At 39.4% G+C, this 26,249-nt stretch overlaps 1 protein-coding gene across 3 annotated transcripts in view; it reads left to right on the top strand.

Moving 5' to 3' along the window:
- The window catches only part of plcl2 (phospholipase C like 2), a 252,196-nt gene extending 226,215 nt beyond the window's left edge, over positions 1-25,981 (top strand). For 2 of the 3 annotated variants that reach the window (XM_078418041.1, XM_078418023.1), the window contains 2 exons: positions 7,147-7,256; positions 19,558-25,981. In XM_078418041.1, coding sequence (XP_078274167.1) covers positions 7,147-7,256; positions 19,558-19,800 — 353 coding nt within the window. In that variant the 3' untranslated portion in view covers positions 19,801-25,981. The remainder of the gene's footprint in view (positions 1-7,146; positions 7,257-19,557) is intronic. The other variant, XM_078418033.1, reaches the window with a different exon arrangement.
- The last annotated feature ends 268 nt before the right edge of the window (positions 25,982-26,249 follow it).

Below are 26,249 nucleotides of genomic sequence, written 5' to 3'. Positions count from 1 at the left end.
TTCCGACAAGTCAGAAAATTGTCATTACATTTTTTTTTAGAGATACAGCGCGGAAACAGGCCCTTCGGCCCACCGAGTCCGTGCCAGCCAGCGATCCCCGCACATTAACACTATCCTAGGGCCATTTTTAAAAACATTTTACCCAGTCAATTAACCTACATACCTGTACGTCTTTGGAGTGTGGGAGGAAACCGAAGATCTCGGAGAAAACCCACGCAGGTCACAGGGAGAACGTACAAACTCCGTACAGACGGCGCCCGTAGTCAGGATAGAACCTGAGTCTCAGGCGTTGCATTCGCTGTAAGGCAGCAACTCTACCGCTGCGCCTACTTGGCTGGAAGGACCCAGCATTGACAACACCCAAGAAGCTCAGCACCGTTCAGAAGAAAGCAACTCCTTGAATGATATCCAGTCTTCTATCCTAAGCATTTATCACATGCACCGTGGTGTTTTGTGGTTACTCCATGTACCATCAACAAAAAAACATTGCATTTGCTCTCTAAGGCTACTCTAACATGTCGCAAATCTCAAATCTTTACCAAAGAGTTATAGAGTTAAACAATAAGGAAACTGACCCTTCTGCTCACAATGTCCCTGCTGACCAAGTTTGCCTTCTAGGCTTGTCCTATTTGCCTTCATTTGGCCAATAGCCCTCCAAACCCTTCCTACCCATATATCTGTCCAAATGTCTTTTGAAAAATAAATTAGAGCAAGATGACCAGCTGCAGGTTCCCTGACAAAACGCACAACAATGTGGCTTGGATAATGATAGCAACAGAGTGGTGCAGCGGGTAATACTGCTGCTGACTGTCCCTGCAACCAGGGTTTATTCCTGACCGCTGATGTTACCTGTGAGGAATTTGCACATTCCCCCCATGACAGCAACAGTTTCCTCCCATTTTCCAAAGACATGTTGGTTGGTAGATCAATTGACAAATGAAAAATGATCTCCCGAGTGTAAGTGGTACATGTCCACCACTGACAAGGTCGAGATCGGCCGCCTGGCCTGGCCTAGGTGCCACATTTTCAGGGTGGGGTTCAAGTGCTCTCCCGTAATTTTGTCCGGATTAAATGAGGTGCCAGATCACCAGTTTCCAGAAAATCGGTGGTGGCCTGCAGTAGGAAAACCAGGCTGGAGTTAATAGCCATGTGAGTAGATAAGTGGAGGAATGAGACTGACAAGAATACACAAAGACATAGCATGGACTCAGTAGGCCAACTGTGCAATAAGAAAAAAAGAGAAATATCAACAAAAAAAATCACTGTGGTGTGTTTTTTTTGGAACTCTCTATGCAAGAGCACCTTCTCCGCTGGGATTGCAGTAAATCATAAAGATGGCTCTGCAGCACTTTTACATAGCATTTAGGGAAGACAAATAAATGCTGGCCGCATCACCACTGCCTGCTTTCTGTAAATTAATAAAACAGCACCATTGAAGATTTGAAATGATGGACGAGGCTTTTAAATTGAAGTTTGACAAGGCGGGCGAAAGGGAGCGCATTTAGTGCACATCGGATTACAAGGTTTGTGCATAGTTAATGCTTATTTAAGGCCACAATATTTTTTATAGACAGCATACACACATTTCCAGTCAAGCTATATTGCATAGCCATATTACATAACAACAGAAAGTGCACATCCTTTACTCACAACCAAAACAGATGTTGTTGGAATGTGCTCACGAGGGAACGAAAATCTGTTGAGATGTCTCCAGAATTGGCTTGCCTTTCACTTGGCAGTTCCATTATTTGACAAATGAGATACAATGATAACTGGTGGACACAACCAAATAAGTAAGTCATTTATCCAAAAGTGGTTCAGGAAAGCGGAGGAATTCTTGTCCACATTCTGCACTAAATATTTGATGGCCAGCAACATCGTTGTGATGAGGCCCAAAGCCTGAGAGATTCTGACCCAGGAAATGTATCTGCAAACATTTTCCCTCCCAATTCTATTCTTACCCCAATCACTGTTATTCCCCAACCACACAGGCCCAAATGTGGGAATAGCTGAATTTCTGACATGCAGTGAGTTACTACTGATGACTATTGAGGCAAAGGTTTAAAACAATTTACAAAGGCACGGTGGCTCAGCGGTAGAGTTGCTGCCTTACAGGGCTTACAGTGCCAGAGACTTGGGTTTAATCCTGGCTACGGGTGCTTGTCTGTACAGAGTTTGTACATTCTCCCCGTGACCTGCGTGGACTTTCTCCGAGAACTTTGGTTTCCTCCCGCACTCCAAAGACGTACAGGTTCGCAGGTTCATTGGCTTGGTATAAATGTAAATATTGTGCCTGGTGTGTGTTGGATAGTGTTAATGTGCAGGGATCGCTGTTCGGTGTGGACTCGATGGGTCGAAGGGCCTGTTTCCATGCTATATCTCTGAACTAAACTCAAGGAATAGGTAAAATACTTGCAAAGGAAATAATAGGCAAGTAACAGGGGAAAGGGTAAAGAAAGTAGATCAATTTAGATAATTTCAATTGACATAGACCTAAAATATTTCATTTACTGTAACTTTTGTGTTTTTATAAACCAGCAGCAGTTGCAGAATGAGATACAGACCTTGAATGGAAATCAGAACAAAATTGATTTATTGTAGTTCAAATTGAAATGGAACTGTGGTTTTGCGTTCTTTACCAAATGTCTCCACAAGCAATTTGTAGTTTTAAACCAATTCAAATGGAAATATGTTCTTTGAGAACTTTCCCTCATCAGCTGGTGAGCAACTTTTGATGCAAACTTAGATTTATGGAAGGAGCTTATTAATAGAAGGGATTAAATGCAAATTAATATTTTTTAAATCAACATAATAAAAAAAAGGAGTCATAAAAGGTTGTGAAAAGGTCAATAAATCTTGAACAAATTGAATGTTGATAAAGTGGTGCATAAGAAATTAACTGCCTGCAGAAAGGGAAGCTAATAGTGGAACAGATATCTTCACTAATATATTTATTAATCTGTGGTAAAGTAAAATATAATGTAAAATAATGTAAAAATAGTTTTTCAATAGCTTTTATATTGATATGTTGAAGAGTGGTAACGCTGCTGATTCCACATATTCTGACCTTGGTCATAACTTTACAGTCAAAAGCCCCTTGGAAATCCAAATACATAATGCCATGTCACAATAGACCCTTTCTGCTGGATCTTCAAACAACCCAGTAAGGCTGCTCAAGCATAACCTCTTTTAGTATCTGTACTATTATATTTTTGCTTGCGAGATATTTTCTATCACTTCTATGGTGAGGATTCCATTATATTTTGTGCCATTGGACTTGATCTAATTATTCTAAATTTACATTCATACCGTTTTAAAATATAGCAATTACATTATCAGTCCTGGCATGATTTCCTTTTCCAATGAACTTTTTACAAAATATGATAGAACTTCAGTTATTTCTTGCCTATTTCTTATAATATATACAGTGCAGTCCTGCCGGACATGGGCTAATCTTGTCTACAATATATCACTTTATAAGTTGTCTCCGCTTCTCTATTTTTCAGATTTCTTCTAACATCATGACCACAAGAACAGTCATTTTGATAAATACAGTGACAATGTCATCATCTAAAATTTCCTGTCACTACTTTTGAGCTTATCATCTGTATCCCTTAGCAACCTTGTGTCATTATGTGTTCTTAATTCTTTCTATTTATATTTCTCAATAATTTAACTTGCTTTTTGCCTACCCGACTCTTATAGGTTTCCTAAACTTTTTAAATTCATTAGTTCCCCTTTTTCTTTTTAGACAATAGACAATAGACAATAGATACAGGAGTAGGCCATTCGGCCCTTCGAGCCAGCACCGCCATTCAATGTGATCATGGCTGATCATTCTCAATTAGTACCCCGTTCCTGCCTTCTCCCCATACCCCCTGACTCCGCTATCCTTAAGAGCTCTATCTAGCTCTCTCTTGAATGCATTCAGACAATTGGCCTCCACTGCCTTCTGAGGCAGAGAATTCCACAGATTCACAACTCTCTGACTGAAAAAGTTTTTTCTCATCTCCGTTCTAAACTCTCTTTTAACTCTGTCCTTTTAACTCTCCTTTTAAATATTTATATCACAACTATATTTGTTCCATGATGTCCTTGTGATGTTCTTGTTGAAGAAGGGAGTGAGACGAACTGTAGACCAGTTAGTTTAAATATCTGTTGTTGGGAACATGCTGGGATATCTAGAAAGATAAATGTATAAAATGTTAACACAATCAAACCAATTTAATGTGGTTTTATGACAAATATGCTGGAATTCTTTGAGAATATAACAAGCAGTTACAGTCAAACAGCACAGAAACAAGCTCTTCAGCCAAACTTGTCCATGCTATTCAAAATGCCCCATCTAAGCTAATCATATTTGCCTGCATTTGGTCCTTATCCCTCTCAACCGTTCCTATCTATGTACCTATCCAAATGTATTTAAATGATAGTACAATTCTGCAGCCAAAAACAGAGTAAAGATGTTGGTGAGGCCGCATTTAGAAAAAAAAATATGCATGCCAAATGCGCATAAGCGTTGCGCTACATTCATGTGTGAAAAACAACTATTATTTTCAACAGTCTGTAGTTTTTGGACTACATGTACAATGTCAGGCCTATCGTGAGTATATTCTGCTATTTATAGAAAAGTTATTGAACAGAGATACGTTTTGCAACACTAAGAAAAAATTGTTTTGTTTTGTTTTTTCTGTTTTGCTTTTTCCTTACACATCCGAATTCTCTTGGTATTGAATAAAAGAACAATGGTCATAAAATGTATGACTAAGTTATGAAGAAAGAGTTGATATATGCGACTCGACTAAGCACTTATTGAAGTAAATTCATACATTAATTGATAATCAGCCCAAAAAGGTGGTAATTGGTTTTTCTGCTGTGTTTTATATTTTAACCCGGTCCTAATTAATTAATATAGTTATATAATCTTGCACTTAAATTTAATATTTACTCATTACAGTTCCACACTGATTTTCTGGCACTCTTGGTTCCAGAGCTTTGCTGGTTTATCCAGATGGCCAAGGAATCAGCTGTGGGGATAGAAGTGCTGGCTCCAACTGGGCTGGAGTTCCAGAGCCCCGGCCGCAAGTTGCAAATTCAACCCACCGATCGGCAATGGAAGTCCCGATGAGGTCGAGATTGGCTGCCTTGCCCAGCCTAGGTGCCACATTTTCAGGGAGACTTCCAGGGCGGGGGGATTTCTTACAGAACCCCTAGCGGCCGAAATGACAAATTGGCCATGGAAGTCCTGATGAGGTCGAGATTGGCTGCCTTACCTAGCCTAGGTGCCACATATTCGGGGAGACTTCCAGGGCAGGGGGGATTTATTGTGGAACCCCAAGCGACCTCTAGCAGTCGAATTGACAAATTGCAATTACCAACTGTTTTGCGGAAAAATGTGAGGCAAAATAGGAATGGCGGGAATGAAATAAGAAAGCGGAAACTTTCCGCCAAATTCAGAATGGTTGGGAGGGGTGCCTTCACGCTATTATTTTCCCAGTTTATATTGGGAAAGTTATAATCTACTACAACAACCTTATTTGACCTGCAGCTGTCTGCAATCTCCCAACACATTTGTTCTTCTAATTCCCATTGACTATTTGGGGGTCTGTAGTACACCCCCAACAAGGTGATCATCCCTTTCTTGTTCCACCGCTCCACCCATATAGCCTCACTGGATGAGCCGTCTGTAATGTCACCTCTGAACACAGCTGTGACATCCTCCTTAACCAACAATGCAACCCCCCCCCTCCTCTTTTTCCCTCACCCCTGTCTCTCCTGAAGCTCCTGTACCTGCTTGTGGGCAGTTGTTGGAAATGTGGGGAGAATAAATTGAGATTAGTGTTGGATTGGTGTACATGTGTCAGTATGAACTCAGTGTGCTGAAGGGCAAATTTCCACGTTGTATGACTCTTTCGGCCCATATGCTTTGAAACTGTTCTGAGGCAGTTACAAATAATCAAGTAGTTTGGTTCAGCATGAAGCATTCAGCACTCTCAAGCAGTAGAACCCAGCCTGCGCACTTGCAGACTGTGGCTGCTTGCAAAATTCACAACTGCTTTGGAGATGCAGGAAAATAGAGAGGGCGGAAGATATGTGGAGGTGGGGAATGGAGATGGGGGGGGAGGGGTATAACACAGAAAGAGAACAGTTGAACAATTCAAAGGTTGTGGTAAGGCCCCACTCTACAGAGCAACTTGGTAGGGATCCCCCATAAAGGTCATCTAGGCCACAGATCACAGATGCTGCAACTTTTATCTGTGCTGCCTTGGATATACGACGGGATTCATCCATTCGTGTCTCCTTCCATCACCAGAACTGCAGTCAAAGCTGTTTTAAAGATAGTGCACTTACTTATTTAGTTAGGATGATTAAAAATTAAAAACGGATTCTGGTCAATTTTGCCTTCAATTTAATCTTCCTGACAATAAATCTTTCATGTTTCACAATTATTTTTAAATTGGTTTAACCTCCTGCTGACTATTTGTGCAGACACACATGTACTGGTTCTATTGGGCAGATTATATTGCTCCAACAATGTTACATTTATACCCCTGCAAATTCTGCACCCCTGAACCTAGGCTTTAATGTAACACTTTATTTGTTTTTTAAAATAGGTAGATCATTCATCTAGTTGGAGAGCTTCATCGCATATATAAAAACATAAAAGGCAACTGCTGAACAGGTCAGCATTGTGCCAGGTTTTTGAGGTAATGGTTCAATTTAATAATGCAAAAAAAGTTGTGTTCCCTAATTCATTGATCGCATTACTTCCAATTCACGTTATGGAAATGCGTGCTATTGCAGAATTACCTGTACATGTCCACACTGGCACACCTGCAAGGTGGTTAGGTTGCAGTAAGGAACAGTGAAAGTGAAGTGAGCTCAACATTTGGAGATGAATGATGACCTTAATCATTTATGTTTTGAAATTAGTGAATACAAAGTTTTCTTTCAGAAGATCACACGGGTGAAGTGTTGTCCATGATGGGATCGTACATCATTTACATAATGATCAGACTTAAGAGCCAAATAGCTTTTTCAGCTTTTTTACAGATGTGGCTGAACAGTATTGCTGAACAATGCAACTAAAGTCTTTCATCGCCCAGTAACATTTGCTTAGGAATAACAAATGTGTGTTGCTTTCAGCCATGGACTTCCATGAAAATCTGAACAATATTGGAATTAAAGAAGGCCTTAAAGGAAGAAAGCTTCATAAAGCCATTGAGAGCTTTACATGGAACATCACTATTCTTAAGGTATTATTCACTATTCCATCAGCATACTGATTGTGGCAAATTAAAACATAAAATAATTAATGGAATTTTTAGTTTCATAACTAACATGACAAAAAATACAAAAGTAATGATAGTTTACATACAAGATTATTTAGGCCATAGTTGGATATTGTGTATAATATTTTATATGTTATTTTAAAAAAAGGTTGTAAAGCCGTGAGTATCAGGGCAAATTCATTGGGACAGTGGCAGAGATGAGAAATTGAAGCTACAATCTGAGATATTGAATGCGGGGACTGTTGCCAGTGATGAAGGTTAAGAGTTGATTTAATAGAGGCTTTAAAAATGATGGAGGAATTGATAGATTGAATAAGGGTAGGCTACATCCTTGAATAATGAAACATCATTTAAAAATATTCAAAAGGCGAGTATAGGAAAAAAATATTAAAACATTTTGGTTTTGCTATTAAAGCAACTTATTTTGCCACAGGGAGCAATTTTTAGAACCACACATGAGGACACTGTTTTGGATTGTTCTCTAAATAATGCAAATACAATGGGCCAAATATTCTCCAACATTGTAAAACATCTGGTCTGGAAGATTAGATCACATGAGATGTAGGGTGGGCTAGCCAAGTGGATACAAAATTGATTGTAGAAGACAGAAGTGGTAGAGGATTGTTTTTCAGACCGGAGCCTTGTAAGAATATGGTAACAGTATGGAACAGGGATCAGTGCTGGATCGGATCAGGGAATGCAGATGGAATTTAATTCAGATAAATACGTTTCATTTTGGTAAGACAAACCAGGGCAGGTCTTGCACAGCAACTGTCCTTGCGTCCTAAGGGAATGTTGTAGAACAGAGAGAGCAAGAGGTGCAGGTACATAGTTTCATGAAAGTGGCAACACAGTGCAGTGGACGGTGATGCACATGCTTGTCTTCATCAGTCAGTATGTTGAGTACAGGAGTTGCAAGTCATGTTACGGCTGTGCTATTGGGAAGTCCACATTTGGAGTACAGTGTAAAGTTCTGGTCGCCCTCCTGTAGTAGGTTGGATGTCATTAAACTGGAAAGGGCGCAAAAAAGATTTACAAGGTTGGTGCTTGGTCTGGAAGGTTTAAGCTATTAAATTACAAATAGAGGTTGGATAGCTGGGTCTTTTACCCTGACGCGTAGGAAGCCGCGACCCTAGAGGTTTGTAAAATCTTGATGTGCATAATAAGGTGAATGGCTAGAGTCTTTTCCCCAGAGTAGGGGCAATTACAACTAGAATGCAAAGGTTTAAGGTGAGAGGGAAAGGATTGTAAAAGGTTCAGGATGGTGAAGCATAGTGGAAGGAGCTGCCAGGAGAAGTGGTAGAAGCAGGTACAATTATATCATTTACAAACGCCACATGGACAGTCTTGGAGGGATATGGGGCAGGCACAGGACTAGTTCAGTTAGGCAACATATTCAGCATGGACAAGAAGGGCTGAATGGCCTATTTCCATCTTGTGTAGCTCTATGAATCCATGGCTCTAAATTTTTATAGTCAAGACCGCAGATAATTGATAATATGGTTACAGAAGAGCTGTTTATTTTCAGGTAAAATGTACAGATTTTTACAAATGAATAAGATGTTAGTTTTGCAATTCCTATTCCATATAAACCATAATTGTCACATGTTCAGTGAAATATTGTTACTTTGGATTGCAACTTTGGATTCAATGTGGAAAATATGGTCATGAAACTGACAGTGACACCACTTATCTGATGATAGGCTGAAACCAAATTATAGGAAAGTAATCTCCTGTCCAGAAAACAAATCATTTTCTTTCAAAATCTCATGTAATTTAGTATTATCACTTGAGGAAATGGAACTGCAAAACTACTATTGCAATAGAAAAATCGAGAAATGTATGTATAAACAGTTGTGTCTCTCGTCAAGGAATGCAGTTATTAAGACAAGCTTGTTGCCAGGAAGGACACAGGAACTGCATCAGAGCTTTCTTTATAATTATGTTTTCTGTGGCAACAGAATGAATGTAATTTGTGATCTGGGAAATGCGTTGTTTTCTTTTTAAGCCAGGTCATGTAGCATGCCTGATGGCTTTTTCCGCCTCATCAACCATCACGCTAATGAATATGTGTTCAGTCTGTAACCTACATCTTTGAATCATGTCCTTCGCCCTATGTGAAGAACACATGAAAAGTTAAAGATAAATGCTCATGGATTTTTATTTGTGTTGCATCATTCCATCCTTCAAAACCAACCCTTTTTTAACTTCATTTTTAATTGCACTTTATTTAAGTTTCTTACCTGAGCTGAAAGAAGCAGGGTTTTTTTAAGCCAAAGTTTTCTTATCCACCTCTCTCTGCCTCCCAATTCTCCCTTTCCCCAAAACAAGGAATGTACGATGTTAGGATAGATAGGGAACAATTATAAAAAGTTTAATATCTTGTATTTCATCACCTTTCTTTCTCTGCTGTGGAGAAGCTATAAGCATGTAGTTTAGTTTAGCTTAAAGATACAGCACGGAAACAGGCCCTTTGGTCCACTGAGTCCATGCTGTCCAGCAATCCCCACACACTAGCACTATCCTACACCCACTAGGGACAATTTTAAATTTTACCAACCATTTCACCTACAAAACTGTACATCTTTGGAATGTGGGAGGAAACCAGAGCACCCGGAGCAAACCCACACATGTCACGGGGAGAATGTACAAACTCCATATAGCCAGCACCTGTAGTCACGATCGAACCCAGTCTCTGGCACTGTAAGGCAGCAAGATCTACTGCTATGGCACAGTGCTGCCCTATAGCCCTGAGCTGAGAAGGAATACACACATTGCTGCATGACTGTGTTCAGGAGTCATAACCAACATTGACCCAGTCTATACCCAGTCTATTGAGAAGATAAGTTAGCAAAATCTTGTTCTTTACAACAGTGATGTCCGGCTAACTGAACAATCTGGAAATGACTTGTAAACTGGCATGTCTTCTTTTTTAGAGGTTAGAGAGCAGCTAATATGGATTTAAAGACTAGATTCTGTCGACTACAGGTCTGAATATTACACAAATACTGCAAAGTGTACAAAACATTCAAGATCATTGTGTGATCCTGAAAAGCCCAGGTGTATTAAGAATTAGAGTGCAAAGTTTAAAGAAATTCTGAGATTTTATGTTTCCCATTGGTGCTTTTACTGAAATACCTCCCTCTTGAATTCTCACATGCGACCTGCCTCCACTTTCTCTCTGCACAGTCGGAACCAGTTTTTCATGATTTCAGTGATCAGTGTCTGTCAGCTTGCTGCAGTCCCACATTCCTTTCATGGATCTTAAGGTCTACTGTTGCACACTTACATTTCCCCATCTCAGTCACTTTGTCCACTTGAAATGACAGTTGAGCAACCCAATTCACTTAAACTTCTTTATCCAAAATGAAGAAAAGAATATGCCTTTTGTAAAACAACTGAGGCGATCTCAGAGCATCCCTATCGCTTTATAGCCAATAAAGTTCTCCATGAAGTGTAATTACGTTTGTAATGAGTGAAGCATGATAACTATTGACTGCCCTTTGGGAACATAGCAATGAAATAATTGATTAACTGCTCAACCTCACGGGTTGACTGAGTGATAGATGTTTCCCAGGACAGTGAGTGAACACAGTTATGACCCTGGGCACTGCCAATTACACTCCACTATTCTGACACAGCTTCTGTTTAAAAGAAAGTAAAAACAAAGCAATATATGCATTAATAATGAACTACAAAAGTACTAATATCTAGACCAGATGGGTGAAGAAACTTTTGGAGTGAGGAGCTTGGAGCATCAATCAGAGTGTTGTACATTTCCAGTCATGTTTTTAAATCAAGATAGACCTACCCAGAATCACGATCCTGGGAACAGAAGGGAGCCCCATAAGCTTTCTAAAGATCCTCTTCTGAATGATGTCTGAATGATGGTGTGTGCCACTTGCGGGTTTTGCAAACACAAGTGAAAGTAATTGAAGGAATGTCCAGATATGTATTACACACTTTGGAAGGTATTGATTGTGTGTGCCTGGGTGCCTGTGTTCATCTGTTAGTCTGGAAGGAATAGTTTCTAAGAAAAAATATTTTGTGGCTCACACAAATGTTGCAATATTCAATGAATTTCCAGGCTGTTCATCCTTTTCACTTCAGCCCGATGAGATACAAAGCAATTCACTGTGAGCAGTGCACATTTGAATTGATATTGAAAAAGCAAGAATAGAATTATTGCAGCATTTGCATTCTTTCAAGTGCCTCATGGGAGTTCAGATCCAGACAAGTAGTTTTAAAGTCATGCTATGATGTCAGAAATTTGGCAGCCAATTTTCACATAGCAGCATCCCACAAACAGCAACGTGATAAATTTCAAAGCTATCCTATTTTCAGTCCTATTGAGTGGACAAGGTGGCACCGGTGTTTTTCAGACTGTTCCTTGAAATAGTTGCATGAGATATCTTGCCCCTTGAGCGAGCACATGACCTTGGTTTAATATCTCATTCCTAACACAATACTTCCAGCATTGCAGCATCACCAGAGTACTGCACCGGGCCGACAATTAAATTTTCGTTCTTCAAATTGTTGGAATGAGATTTATTCCCCAAACATCTCACTGTGGCAGGAATGCTGGCAAATGAGCCATAGTAACTATTCAAGATTAAAAACTAGATTAATGCAGTATTTATATTATATTTTGTTCCCAGAATAAACTAGGTCAAATCTCTTCTGCTATTGCCAAATATTGAGTGGCAAAAGTAGTAGAGAAGCTGCCTCACAGTTCCAGCCACCTGAGTTCAGACCTGACCTCCAGTGCTGTCTGTGTGGGATCTGAACATCCTCATTTCATCCGGGTTCTCCGGTTTCTTACCGCAACGGAAAGATGTGCCTAATCGGTAGGTTAATCGGACATTGTATGTTGCCCCTGGTGTGTAGAGTCTGGGGAAAGTTGATCGTTAAAATGGATTAAAGTAGGAGTAGTGTAAAAATGGGTACTTGATGGTTAGTGTGGGCTGAAGGGTCCCTTTCCTTGCTGTATCTCGCAAGCTATACAGCATGGAAACAGGCCCTTCAGCCCAACCTGGCCAAGTTGACCAAGATACCATTTTCACTTGCCTGCATTTAACCCATATCCCTTGAAACTTTCCTATCCTTGTACTTGTACAAATGTCTTTCAAATGTTATTATTGTCCCTGTCTCAGCCACTTCCTCTGGCATCTCGTTCCAGATAACCCCTACCCCCACCACCCGTTGTGTGTGTGAAGACATTGCTCCTAACGCCCCAGGTTCCTATTAAATCTCTCCCCTCTCACCTTAAACCTTTTTTTATTCCCCAACCATGGAAAAATGATTTTGTGCCTTCACCCATTCTATGCCTCTCTAAAGTGCAGCTGAGATGAAACCTTTTGTTTTGACTCTATCAGTTTATTATGGAGAGTACATGGAATGACAGTGCTGGGGAGATCGATAATGGAAATCTGAATTTTGTTTCCCAGAAGAATGAGTATCATAGGGTTACACGCCCGAGTATATTTCAGAAGTGTAAGGGAACAAGAAATTTGCCTGCGTCGTGCAGTGTTTCAGTGGAAACATGATTGCTAAATGTGATCTGCTGCTATGTTCAATCATAACCTAAGTGCCTCACATCCTTGTGTTTCAGTGAGGTCCTCTGTACATATGACATATATTTGAATTGAGGCCAGTCAGGATTTGTTATGCCATCAATTGGTATTTAACGCATGATTGACGCAAAACAGAATAAAGGATGCAGTTCTAAATGGGTGCAGAAGCAAAGAGACCTGCGGGTATGTGTGAACAAGTCATTGAAAATGGCAGGGCTGGTTGTGAAAGCAGTTAAATACTCTGAGTTTTATCAATAGAGGCACCGAGTACAAAAGCAGAAAAGTCCTGCTGTATCTTTATAAAACACTGGTCTCACCCCAAATGGAGTATTATGTTAAATTCTGGCTGCCACGTTATAGGAAGGATGTGAAGGCATTAATGGGGTGGGGGAATTAGGAATCGGAAAGATTTAGAATGTTCCTGGGATGAGGGACGTTTTTCAATAATAAACCTAAACCACAGTTGCAGGGATGGATTAAACAGGTTGAATCTGTATTTTTCTAGAAGGCTGAGAAAAATTTGGCAGAAGTTGATAATGATGATTGACTTACACAGAGTGGATAGTGGGAGGCTGTTCTGGTTGGCAGAAAGATTGGGGATTAGAGTGCACTGATGCAAACTAAAGGGAAAGAGAATTAAGAGAGTCCTTAGGAAAAAACATTTTTTGCAGTATGTGTTTGGAATCTGGAATGCGGGTTATGCTGTGGCTGTCAAGAAAGAATAGGAAACGTATATGGGGAAGAAAAATGTGCAAAGCAATGGAGAAAAGGGTGGTGAGTGAACAAGAGCATTGTTCTGGTAGAGAACCTGCATGGGCATAATGGGGCATTTGGCCTATGTGCTGTAGCAGCCTATGATTAACTTTTTGTTCACAGTGCATGCATAATTTACAAGTGGCACGTGCTTCACAAGCAAGTCTGAACAAGATAGTTTAGTCCAAGCTCTGTCACTGTTGGGGTATCCAGCAACAAAGAATCTTTAGAGATGAGTTGACTTTCCCTAAGAAACGTTGTTGTTTTCTCTACAGGCTCTCGGTAATTTTCCAACTCCTGCCTCCATCACCCAAGCATCAACTACCATACCTTGAGATTGGATTACACTCCCTTCTAACTTACTTCATGGCTCCTTAAATCATTCCCTGCATCCCTAACTCCGGCAATATTTAATTGCTGTCACACCATTGATTATCCCCCATCCCTGTTCACTCTCTTCTCTCCGGCGTCCTCAATAATTCTATAAACCCTGCTTCCTTCCCAATTTTCCCCACCCTGTTCCAATCTGCACTTATGCCCTGATCTTCACAGCCCTCTCATACCCCCATTATCTTCTCCCTGCCTATCATCCAAAGTCTCGACCCGAAACGTCACCCATTCCTTCTCTCCAGAGATGCTGCCTGTCCCGCTGAGTTACTCCAGCTTTTTGTGTCTATCCCAGTTCTTCTCACTTCCCCAGAAAATGCTTTAGGAATGTTTGGTTCATCTGTGCTAAATCACAAAGAAAATTCACAGGACATACGTTTAAAGTGAGAGAGGAAAGATGTAATAGAAACCTGAGGGGCAACCTATTCACTCAAATGGTGGTGGGTACATGGAACTGCTCGAAACCTGTTGGCCTCCCAGCAGAGCGAAATATCTGTGGGGAACGTTGCCAACTGGTCCATTCCAGACTGCCAGAGTACATGTTGAGGAACTCACTAAAGCTTGGTGCAGCCAACGCCAAGGCTCTGTGGGGGAGGACCACATTCCAGGGTCCTTCCACTGCGGGACATTGAAGGGCAGAGTCCTGTGGGAACACCCAACAAGCAAGAGAAGGGATATCACTTTAGGGGGGCACCAGAACTGGCATGGGTGCTTGGTTTAAGGCAGGTTGCAAGCACTATTGCATATGACATGAATGAATGTATAGTCGCTGTGAAGGTCTGAAGAGTTTTAGTTTGTTTTGTTTATTGTCACGTGTACCGAGGTACAGTTAAAAGCTTTTGTTGTGTACTAACCAGTCAGCAGAAAGACAATACATGATTACAATCGAGCCATGCACAGTGTACAAATACATGATAAAGGGAATAAGATAAAGTCCAGTAACGTCTGATAGACCGAGGGTCACCAAAGAGGTAGATAGTAGTTCAGGACTGCTCTCTAGTTGTTGGTAGGATGGTTCAGTTGCCTGATGACCATTGGGAAGAAACTGTCCCTGAATCTGGACGTGTGTGTTTTCACACTTCTAAACCGTTTGCCCGATGGGAGAGGGGAGAAGAGGGAGTGGCCGGGGGGGGGGCGACTCGTCCTGGATTATGCTGGTAGCCTTGCTGAGGCAGCATGAGATGTACATGGAGTCTTTTTAAATATCTTTTCTTTAAATGTATTTTGTTACTTTTCAAACAAGAGAGAACATCCCCAATAAGATGTGACTCTATTTCTGAAAGTCTGAGAAATCATTTCTTTAAAATGCACAATGATTATAAGTTTCAAATCTAAAGGAGGCATTAAGTATAAATTACTTTTTCTATGGAAAAAATCATGGGGTGGATCTTTTCTTGCTCTGAAAACCTCACCACCGCGAGGACCTCACACATAATAATTGACTGGTTGCACCCCCAGAGTTGCCATGACAACTGCTGAGGCTCCACCGCACCCTAACGAGCTGCCATTGACATGTGTAAACTCTCAAAAATCATTAAATAAGATTACTACTGAAATGTTTAGATTAGAGTCTTAGAGTCATACAGCACAGAAACCTGTGGCATTCAAGTCAAATGATCCCAAGCAGTTCAGCAAATCCATGTACGATCTTCACAAGGATGCCAAGAGGGAATTCGAGACTAAGCTAGAGTCCCAGGATAACTCTACAGACTCCTGTTGATTGTGGCTTTTTATAACGCGCTACAAGGTGAAATCGAGCAGTATCACTGGTAAAAACACATTCCTCCCATACGAACTCAATGCATTCTTTGCTCGCTTTGAACAGAAGCTCAATGGAATGACGTTACCTGCCCCGACAGCCTCTGGTGTGCCTGTACCAATGGGCACAGCAGCAGATGTCAGATCAAAGAACCCAGGGTATGCAACTGGTCTGGATGGAGTCCACGTCCTCAGAACCTGCGCGGACCAGCTGCAGTCAGCATCCGCTCGATAACTAGATTCTTGACTTAATGACCCGTAGACCATAATCAGTGAGGATAGGCAACAAAACATCTCGCATGATAATTCTCAACATCGCTGCAAGAACCTTGGGGCTGGTAAGCATTGGAACAATAAGACCATCAGATCCAGCCTGCAAACCATCGATGTGTCAGTGCAGATCCATTAACCACTGGCTCATTTGAAAATCCTGCATGATGTGCCAGTCATTTTTTATGCAAATCAATGGCCAACCATAAAAGTTGCACATGGAAGCTTGGATTTCTGCTGATAGTTCAGTGTGAGTAAGCTGGCAAATTTTGCAGATGGAGCTTAAAATGGGCAGATATGAGGATATCTACTTTGGAAAGAAGAATGAAAAAGCAAATTTATTTAAATAGAGTAACTGAAAATTAATACAGTAGGATCTGAAGGTCCCGATGCATGAAACACAACAGATTGGTATTCAGGTAAGAGAGTCAAGAGCATTTAATTGTCATAGGCACCAACAAAGGAATAGTGAAATTTGAACTGCAGCAGCATAACAGGCCTTTAAGCACAATACTCACAGATAACATGTAATAAAACAAAACAAAAATCAATAAATTACATCCCCAATAGGTAAAAAAAGACCACCGTCCTCGTGCAACCAAAACAGTCCATAGTTCATAGTTTAGTTGGTGTTTTGTAGTGTTCAGGAATCTGATGGTGTTGGGAAGATGCTATTCCTGAACCTGGAGGTGCAATGAGTAAGTCGGGGCTCCTAGACTGGTGACCATTTTTGCACAGAGTATAGTAGGTAAATGATAGGAGGTTTTGAGACAAAATGGTATGACTGCACCTGGATTACTGTGTGCTGTTTTGGCCTCCATATTTAAGGAAGGTTGTGCTTGTTTTGGCATATTCAGAGATGGTTCAGTAAGTGGATTCCTAACGAAGCAGTTGACAGAAGAAGAAATGTTGAGCGGGAGGAGGCTATTGTGAATTAAGATTCAGAGAAGGATTGATGGAGTGGATGCTCAGAGGACATTTCCCCAAGTGAAGTTATCTAGATATAAGAAACATAGTTTCAAAATAAAGAGTAGCCTATTTGAAATGGAAAAGAGGAATGTTTCCTCCAGGCTGGTTGTGACTGGAGTTCTCTACCCCAGTATGCAGAAGAAGGCAGAGTCATTGAATATATGCACAACAGAGTTTGACAAACATTTAAACTACAAGGGAATTCGGAGCTATGGGAAGAGGAGTGGAAAGGTGATGTTGAGATCATGATCAAATCTGCTGTGATCTTTTGAATGGTCTAATTGGGGCTCAAGGGGCTGACCAGTCTTCTTATTTCCTTATAAAACCAACATGCCCCATATAAATCTGCTTTTATGAAATGTGCACATAAAAATGCTTCAGTCATATTTCATTTGGGAGTAATGAACTGTGATTGAACCTTTAGCAAGCATTTTAAAATAAATAATGCAAGCAATCTGGCCTATTAGTAAAATATTCTCTCCCATATGTGAAACCATTTGGTTTTTCTTCATTGGGTTTATAGATACATGCTTCCCCATCAGTCTCTCACGCTTTATTTAGTTTTTTATTAACCCCAGAGGTGTTCAGTACTGATGCTGAATAATCACTTGGAGCAGACTTGTCCATCTTACTTCATACTACGACCATATTTTTACTTTTTAAATAGACAATAGACAATAGACAATAGGTGCAGGAGTAGGCCATTCAGCCCTTCGAGCCAGCACCGCCATTCAATGCGATCATGGCTGATCACTCTCAATCAGTACCCCGTTCCTGCCTTCTCCCCATACCCCCTCACTCCGCTATCCTTAAGAGCTCTATCCAGCTCTCTCTTGAAAGCATCCAACGAACTGGCCTCCACTGCCTTCTGAGGCAGAGAATTCCACACCTTCACCACTCTCTGACTGAAAAAGTTCTTCCTCATCTCCGTTCTAAATGGCCTACCCCTTATTCTTAAAATGATCTATGAAACATATAAGATAATTAGGGGATTGGACACATTAGAGGCAGGAAACATGTTCCCAATGTTGGGGGAGTCCAGAACAAGGGGCCACAGTTTAAGAATAAGGGGTAGGCCATTTAGAACGGAGATGAGGAGGAACTTTTTCAGTCAGAGAGTGGTGAAGGTGTGGAATTCTCTGCCTCAGAAGGCAGTGGAGGCCAGTTCATTGGATGCTTTCAAGAGAGAGCTGGATAGAGCTCTTAAGGATAGCGGAGTGAGGGGGTATGGGGAGAAGGCAGGAACGGGGTACTGATTGAGAGTGATCAGCCATGATCGCATTGAATGGCGGTGCTGGCTCGAAGGGCTGAATGGCCTACTCCTGCACCTATTGTCTATTGTCTATTTGTGGACATCATATCTTGTTTATTTGTGCTTCTGCTTCATAATAGGCGAACGAATGTTCAGTGCTGCCGAATGCACTGATTCAGTTATGTGGTCCATTTCACTAAGCATATTTGCTGGAGCCAAAATCCAAGCACAGAAACTTTGCCTTCCCTCACACCTTATCCCCTGTCAAACAGTCATTTTGCAGCAGTAACCCATGTGACTTTTGAAAATACTCATTACATGCAATTGAACATAAATCATTCGGGGATGAGGAATCTCATATTTCTATAAAAATAATACCAACTCTTGAAAAAAAAAACTTTTAGGAATTACTTGGTATGATCAGATTGTAGAGTAAAATTCACCACCCTACCCCTTTGTTTTGCTCAGGTCTATGAAACAATAAAACTTTAATCTAGGTAGCATAAATACCAGTTTCAAATACATGATAAATTAGAAGTGGAAGTTAGGTGCGTCTTTTCAATGCACTAACCATGATTGATGATGAATAACGTAATGCTATTTACAAGGTCATTTTAGATCAGAACAAACTTATTTCATTCCATCCAAGGAAACATTTAAAGGCCAACCTAACCACCTAATTTACTGATTATTTTCTTCATTGATTCCTAATGACGTGTCCAGAAATTGGTCACTGGGGTCTTCCTGGGATTCCTCAGGAAATTGCCTTTCAGATCTTTGCCATGTTGAACCAGCAAGGGATCTGATATTCTCATTCATTTCAGTGAGAATTGCACAGCAAAGGAGCAGGAAGCAAAGTTACTTATTTAAAATTATTTTGTTTTACTTGACTTGTTAATTATTTGGGTATTTTCTGTGTTTAAATTAACTTTTCTTTGTTTCTTATTCCTTAATTATATCAATTGTAAGTTTTGTTGTTGTTCCTGATTGCCAGTGGTATTTAAAATCCATTACAAATCAAATTCAGCTTTTATAGTTGCAAGAATTCTGCTTTCGCCTTTGCTTGCTGTCACAGTACGTGGGGTCTTCAAAAACAAAGCTTCCTCACTGCCAGAGGAGGATCTGTCACCATTAGGGTAATGCTCTGGCATCCATGATGAATAGGATCAGTAAGATTAGCCCTCCACATACAAAGTTACCCACTTTCTCAGAGTTTCCTCCCCTGCATCTTTGCTTTGTGCACTTGGTACATACATAAGCAATTTGTTTAACTTGTGGTTTGTGAACTATTTACTGTCGACAGGGGCAAGCTGATCTGCTGAAACATGCTAAAATTGAAGCATTGGACAACCTGAAGCAAATCCATTATGCTGCAATGTCTTGTGGTCTGAACAAGCCAGGCACTGGGAATGCAGAACCGTCCAAGACAAGGCGAAGCCTCGAGGCCATACCTGAGAAGGAAGGTGTGGATATCGGATCTGGGGACCAAGCTGCAGAATGTCACAACAATACAACCACAGAAAAATCTGTCAAAACTGCCAAATGAAAGTAATCACGTGTAACATTTGGTTTGCACTTGAAAGCCTTCTCGGGTTGGTTGGTTTTAATACTTTGGGAATTCTAAAGCACAATTCTGAGTCTTGGTGTAATGTGACAAATGGAGCAATGAATGTAACACTTCTCCGAGTGAAAACATACTACTAGTGATGGAAAATGACTGCTGATCTCAACAAGCTGCAGACTTGCCATTGAATGTTCATCTGCCAAACTAATATGTATATATGATGTCACAAATAATCAGTTAAAGTGTAACTTTTTTTCTAGTAACTTATGCTGCCTTTTTACATTCTTTTTGTAAATGTAACATTTCATTAGATACCTAAAATACATGTCTGCATTTAAGTACAAAATAGTTGTTATACAGAAGAATATGTAAAGTATATATAAATACAACAGTGTCTGTGTGAAACCACCTAAACATTGCAATGTTTGTTGAGCCATAAGTGGAATCACAAATCATTGATTGTGGTCACTGAGCGTCAGTGCACTTTACAATGACCATTAATCAAGGAAAAGCTGGATACATTCTACTGTAAATCCTCTCGAAAGAGATGATTGTTAATGTTAAACAAAACATTTGAAGTGCTTGTACCCAGTGTCTGGTGACCAAATAAGCAGCAGCTTTTTTGCAAGTTGTTGTAATATATATATATGGTTTTATTTCACAAAGTGGAAAAGTTAGGCTTATTAATTTCCACAAAGAAGGATTCCAAATTATTCATGCAGTGCACTACCAGCAGCCATGATCTTCCATATTGCTGAATGTATCTGATTCACTGGGAAAGAAAGGCAATTATTGCACCTCTTTCGTAAGAACACAAGAAAATATGACCAGGAATAGGCAACCAAGTCACAAGCTTGCCCAGCCATTCATGATATGATTATGGCTGATCTTGCATCCTCTTCTGTGCCAGTTCCTGATCCTTCAAACATTTACCTTTCTCCACATTAAACGTATCAAATGAACTGCCCATCACCACCTTTGGGACAGAGAATTCCAGAGATTCATTCCTCTCTAAGAGAAGAACCTCGGTGTTCAGTGACCAGCCCTATATTTTGTAGTTCTGTCCTTTGTTCATGACTCTCCTACTATTGGAACCATCTCAACATCTATCCTGTCAAGCCCTCTGAGGTTTTATATATTTGAATAAATGTATTATTTTTCTAAATTTCAAGACATAGAGACCCAACCTGTCCAGGTCCTCGATAGGACATCCCTCTCATCGCGGGAATTCGCACTGAATTATTTGAGAACAACAGTATAAAATAAAATGTTAATATCATCATTGTTGGCAGTCTTGAACCAATCAAACAGTTGTTGGGTTATAGAACAGTGCAGCACCAAAAGTTTGCATTTAAAAAAAATAAAGTCCATTTGAAATCCTTCCAAATTAGTGGTCTAGTGTGCAAAATAGTTGTTGCTGCAGACTTTTGTTAAGGGATTGTAAGTATGTTGTGATGTGAACAAATTCACTGCTCTGTTTTTTAAGTTATACTCTCAATGATAGGTGAGAAAAGCCCGAAGAATTATTTTGCCAAACCGTACTCCTTGTGGTCAAAATGAAATCTGGAAGAGTAAATGAAAATTGTATAAGCTTAAAAATCCCTGTACAGTGCTTCCAGCTAGCCTCGGAGACTAATTGCCAATCATTTAAATATCCAATTTTCTCCACACTTTGATTCTGCCAGTTTATTAAGCATTCTGGAAGTTTGCTAATGTACAAGACATTATAATCTGTCCCCTCTCCCCGTGCTGTATTTCTGGCTCTTAATATTTGTGAAAATCAGAAACTTATCATTTGGGTTCAATTGATCAATTCTCTTGAGTTACTATTTAGTGACTCCTTTGTTTTCAGTTCTTGAAGCTTCTTCAGAAGTCTGTGCAGTGCATGGGCAGATTTACATCACAGAAAGAATCATTTGCCTGCTGTTCATAGAGGAAATTTACGTGGACTCACTGCAGCATGTGATTCCTTCTGCTCTGTGGCATTGTGACTATTTATATCACAGCCACTGTAAGGGGAAGTCTACCCTACAGTGCCTCAGGTCAGCCATTAGTTTTCTTGTCTTTCCTTTTACTTACCCCAGAAATCTTTGGTGCAGAATGTCTGACTGAACTGTAAACACAGAAACCCAGGCCTGGCCATTCATCACTTGCTAGAATTTATGATATTTTGACTATCCTTCATTATTTAATCATCAGAGAAAAACTACTTTTCCTTAGGTACTAGAGATCTATAAAGATAGATGTTTTTACTCTCTACGGACTAATATGATACAGTAGATAGTTCACGTTCTATAAAAGTCAAATTCTTAGAATGAAACTTGAAAAAATTATTTAGTGATGGCAAAATCTAACTTCATGCAACTTATCTATGCCTGTGTTTAATTGATAACTTTAAAATATATTTTTGTCTTATATCTGAGATCTAATTTGGAGTATAAACGTTATTCTATAATACATACAGATGGGGGATAAATAATAATTTTGAAGACCCATCAAACGGCAGATGCTTAAATCTCGAGCATAAAACAAACTGCTCGAGGATCTCGGCAGGTCAGGCAGGATCTGTGGAGGGAAAGGGATTGGGACCTTTCTTGAGGTTGGGACCTTTCTTCAGACTGAGGAAAGGTCAAGACCTGACATGTTATCTGTCCATTTCCCTTCACTGATGCTGCCTGACTGGCTCAGTTCCTCCAGAAGTTTGTTTTAAAATCATTCTGAAATTAGGCTTACTCTACACCTGTGTTTTCTCATGCCCAGGATTCAAACCCAGTTTATTTCCTTCTCTAATGTATTGATAGAGCAACCAGCACCAATGGTCCATGCCAGAATCCTCCAATGGAAACAAATGGGTGAATTCTCTAGTTGGCAGCTGTTTGGACCAGTTTTGTCACTTAGGAAAATCATGGGTGATCCTAATGTTCATGTTCTTACTGATCTATATATTCCTTGATTTCCTTATTGTTCAAACTCTTATCAATCTGAATCCTGGTCTTTAGGAAAATCGGAGCATCCACAGTTCTTGAGTTAAGAATTACACGGGCTCATGACCTTCTAAGTAAAGGAATTTCTTCAAGCCTCGTTTCCAAGATTGTGAACCTATTTCTTGAGACTATACGTTATGTTTCTAAACTCTCCAGTTAGAGAAAACTGCCTCAGAATGTCAGCCTTGCCAATCTGTTTCAGAATCTTACATGCTTCAATCAGATTACTTGCATTTTCCCCAACACCAATAAGAAGTGGCCCATGCTATTAAATCTCCTTTCATAGAAAACTCCCTTAACCCAGAAACTCCGAACCTAGGATGTGCTGCCTCGAAGGCAAATAGATTTTTTCTTAGTTATGAAGATCCAAACTACACACAATTCTCCAGGTGTGATTTAACAAAGGATCTGCACAGATACATAAAGGCATCCTTATTCTGCACTCTAAACCTAAAGAAAGACTAAGATTCCACATATTCTGAAGTTCTTGCGAGATCTGCATCTTGACTTTCTGTACTTGCATTTCTGCTTATCATCTACCATGTGTTCCATCTCTGTTCTCTCTTCCATCTCCCTCTTCCCCATCTGGTTTCACTTGTCTCTCACTCCCTCCCCATCTCGTTTCACCTTCCACAAAGCAGCGTTTATGGCATCCCTCTCCCCCAAATTATGACTATTTACTGCTCCTATGACTACTTTCCAGTTCCTTTTCAATCTTGATGCAGGATCCTCAGCTGAAATATTTACATACATCTTTTGTCTCCATAGATGCTAGTTGATTCAAAGCATCTTGTGCTCTACTATTCTATGTTCTATCTGTTTCTGTTTGAGACTCCAGCATTTGCAGTGTCTTGATTATAAATCTTTAGATTAATATCAGTACAATTCTATAAAATGTCAAATAGAATCCTCGATTTGTTGCATTATCCTTAGGATTTTTAGATGGTTTAAAATATTTGGAAAACCTTCTGAACTCCATTTTCCTTTCATTATACATAAACATGTAATTTTCTACTAACATCCAAATAGAGTTAACTTGCCATTGCAAATCTGTCATCTGTTAGATTTTCCTTTTGACATGGTGCGTCAGAGATAAAATGTAAAAGATAACCTAAAACCTCAAAAAAATATGGAAAAATGTCTGTTTCTTTAATATTTTACAGAATTTTTCATGTATTCGTCTATTTGAGGTGTCCTAAATATTTAAAGGGAAATTTGCAAACCTAGCTTATTCAAGAACTCAGGTTATCAAATTGGGTCTCATTGTCCAGTTGTTACCACTTCTTCTCTGCCACATTTTCCTGCTTTAAATTCTTTGAGCATCTTCATAGAAGATTCTTGACTAGTTTCCACATTTATTAGTGGATTCCTATTCTCCATTGGTTGGTCCAGAAATCTGTGCACATCTGTAAAATGTTTTCCATCTGTGGAGATTAAATAATAGTATATTTTATTTGAGAGCAAAAGGATGTGAATTAGCGGCTACTAAATTGAAACATTATTCTTTAAAACAAGTATGAGCAATTTACAAGTAGTCCGTGATAATTGTTTTCTTATAATTGGATGATCTTTTGAATAAATCAAGCTTTGTTTTATCAATGTCCTATGCTGCAGATTATCCAGCTGATCCTTCATCTGTACGGAAAACAGATACTAATTGTAAGTAACACATAAAGCATCATTTGCAAAACCCAACTCAGAAGTTCCATAATGTGACCCATTCCAGCGAATCTATTGGCAATTGTTCATGACCTGGGGCATTCATCCTTCTAGACTGTCCATCAAACTTACTTCTATCAACTGGGTACATTTTGCCAATTAGACCATGAACAACATCTATCTGATAAAGGAGAAAAAGGTTACCATTCACCACTGTTATGTACTTGAACTGAACCACATTTTGCCCATTCGCATTTGACTCAACCATGTAGAAGTATTATGGCTCAATGCGTGTTTCTGGCCTTATGCGATGATGATTAGATCATCAAAGAAAGTACTCAGTGTAAGCTTTGCATGCTTATTGATCCATGACTCAGTTGCTCAAAAACAACATGTGCAGAAATTTTTACAGGAAGCTGACTTTATTAACTGCGTACACAACGAAAATCAGTCATTATTGGAAATGTTATTTTTGTTACCTGACTGTCCAAAATTCAACTAAAAACATTAGAATCATCCAAATCAAGAAAATAAATAGCTATATGTCACAATTTCTAAATCCTATGCGACACTTTTCAAAGTGCAACTGCAACATCAATTCTAAATTTAACAATACAATGTCAACTTAATTCGATCCCAGCACAGTGATCTTTGAATATTGATCTGTTTTAATATAAAACTTAGTGAATTTCAGAATGTAGTGGAGAAATCTACAACTTAAATCAAATCCATAACCATGCCTGATTTCCAAACATTACAGAGAAATATTTGAAAATTATGTAAGGGCTGTATAACTATATCAGAATATAAGAAAATGGTTTAAATCAATCTTGTCCTCAAGGTCTCAGACAGGACAAATATTTTAAGGCATCTGGTCAACTTTGGAATTAATAAATTCTGGAAAATTAAAAAAATTATGCAACTATTGATGACTGAATATAATTTGTCGGTTGCAAAAAGTTAATATATATTTTCATCATTATATGTATATAAGATATGTAAAACAATAGTTCTCATCATTGCAAAGCAACTATTAGATCATTATAATTAATATCGTGTCTGATATAAGTTAGGAAAGTGAAACATTGTAATTAGTCGTGTTTTGCCAAAATACAGAAGTATTACTGGAGTATTAAAAAAATTAATGTCATGAAACATTACTGGAAATAATCAACAGATCAGACAACATCTGAAGAGAGAAACTGAGTTGATGTTTTAGGTTGATGACCTTCTATCAGAACAGCTCATCGGAAGGGACTGATGTTGTGGGGAATGCCTGATTTAGTTCTTTGTATTGTCCTGTTTGTACTGTGATATAAAACCATGGTACTTTCCTCTGTTCACCTCTGCCAGTAATACTGAACTCTTAATTAACATAATTGTTTTATGATCTCTGACCAAAAAAAATATTTCACTGGTTCTTTGCTATGATGGGAGCCACCAGATTGAAAAGAAATGCCACTAGTTTACTTATAAATGCAACGATACTGTGAAGAAATGTTTTTTTATTAAAGGTAATTTGAAATCAATTGTTCTGCTTTAATACAACAGGCATATTACATACTTTACTTAAAAGATGATATTTTCAGATTAAAATGCTGTTTCCCTAAAACAGTTAGTGTCATGGAGTCAAATAGCACCGAAACAAGCTCTTTGGCTCAACTCGCCACTGCTGCCAATATACCCATCTAAGCAAGGCACACATTTGCCCGTGTTTGACCCATGACCCTCAAAACCGTTCCCATCCGTAATTCTATTTATTTACTGATCTTAAAAGGTAAAAAGAAT

Source organism: Rhinoraja longicauda, chromosome 2, assembly GCF_053455715.1.
Source record: "Rhinoraja longicauda isolate Sanriku21f chromosome 2, sRhiLon1.1, whole genome shotgun sequence".
Classification (NCBI taxonomy): Eukaryota; Metazoa; Chordata; class Chondrichthyes; order Rajiformes; family Arhynchobatidae; genus Rhinoraja; species Rhinoraja longicauda.
The sequence above is the reverse complement of the archived record's forward strand: the minus strand, read 5'-3'. Positions and strand labels throughout refer to the sequence as shown.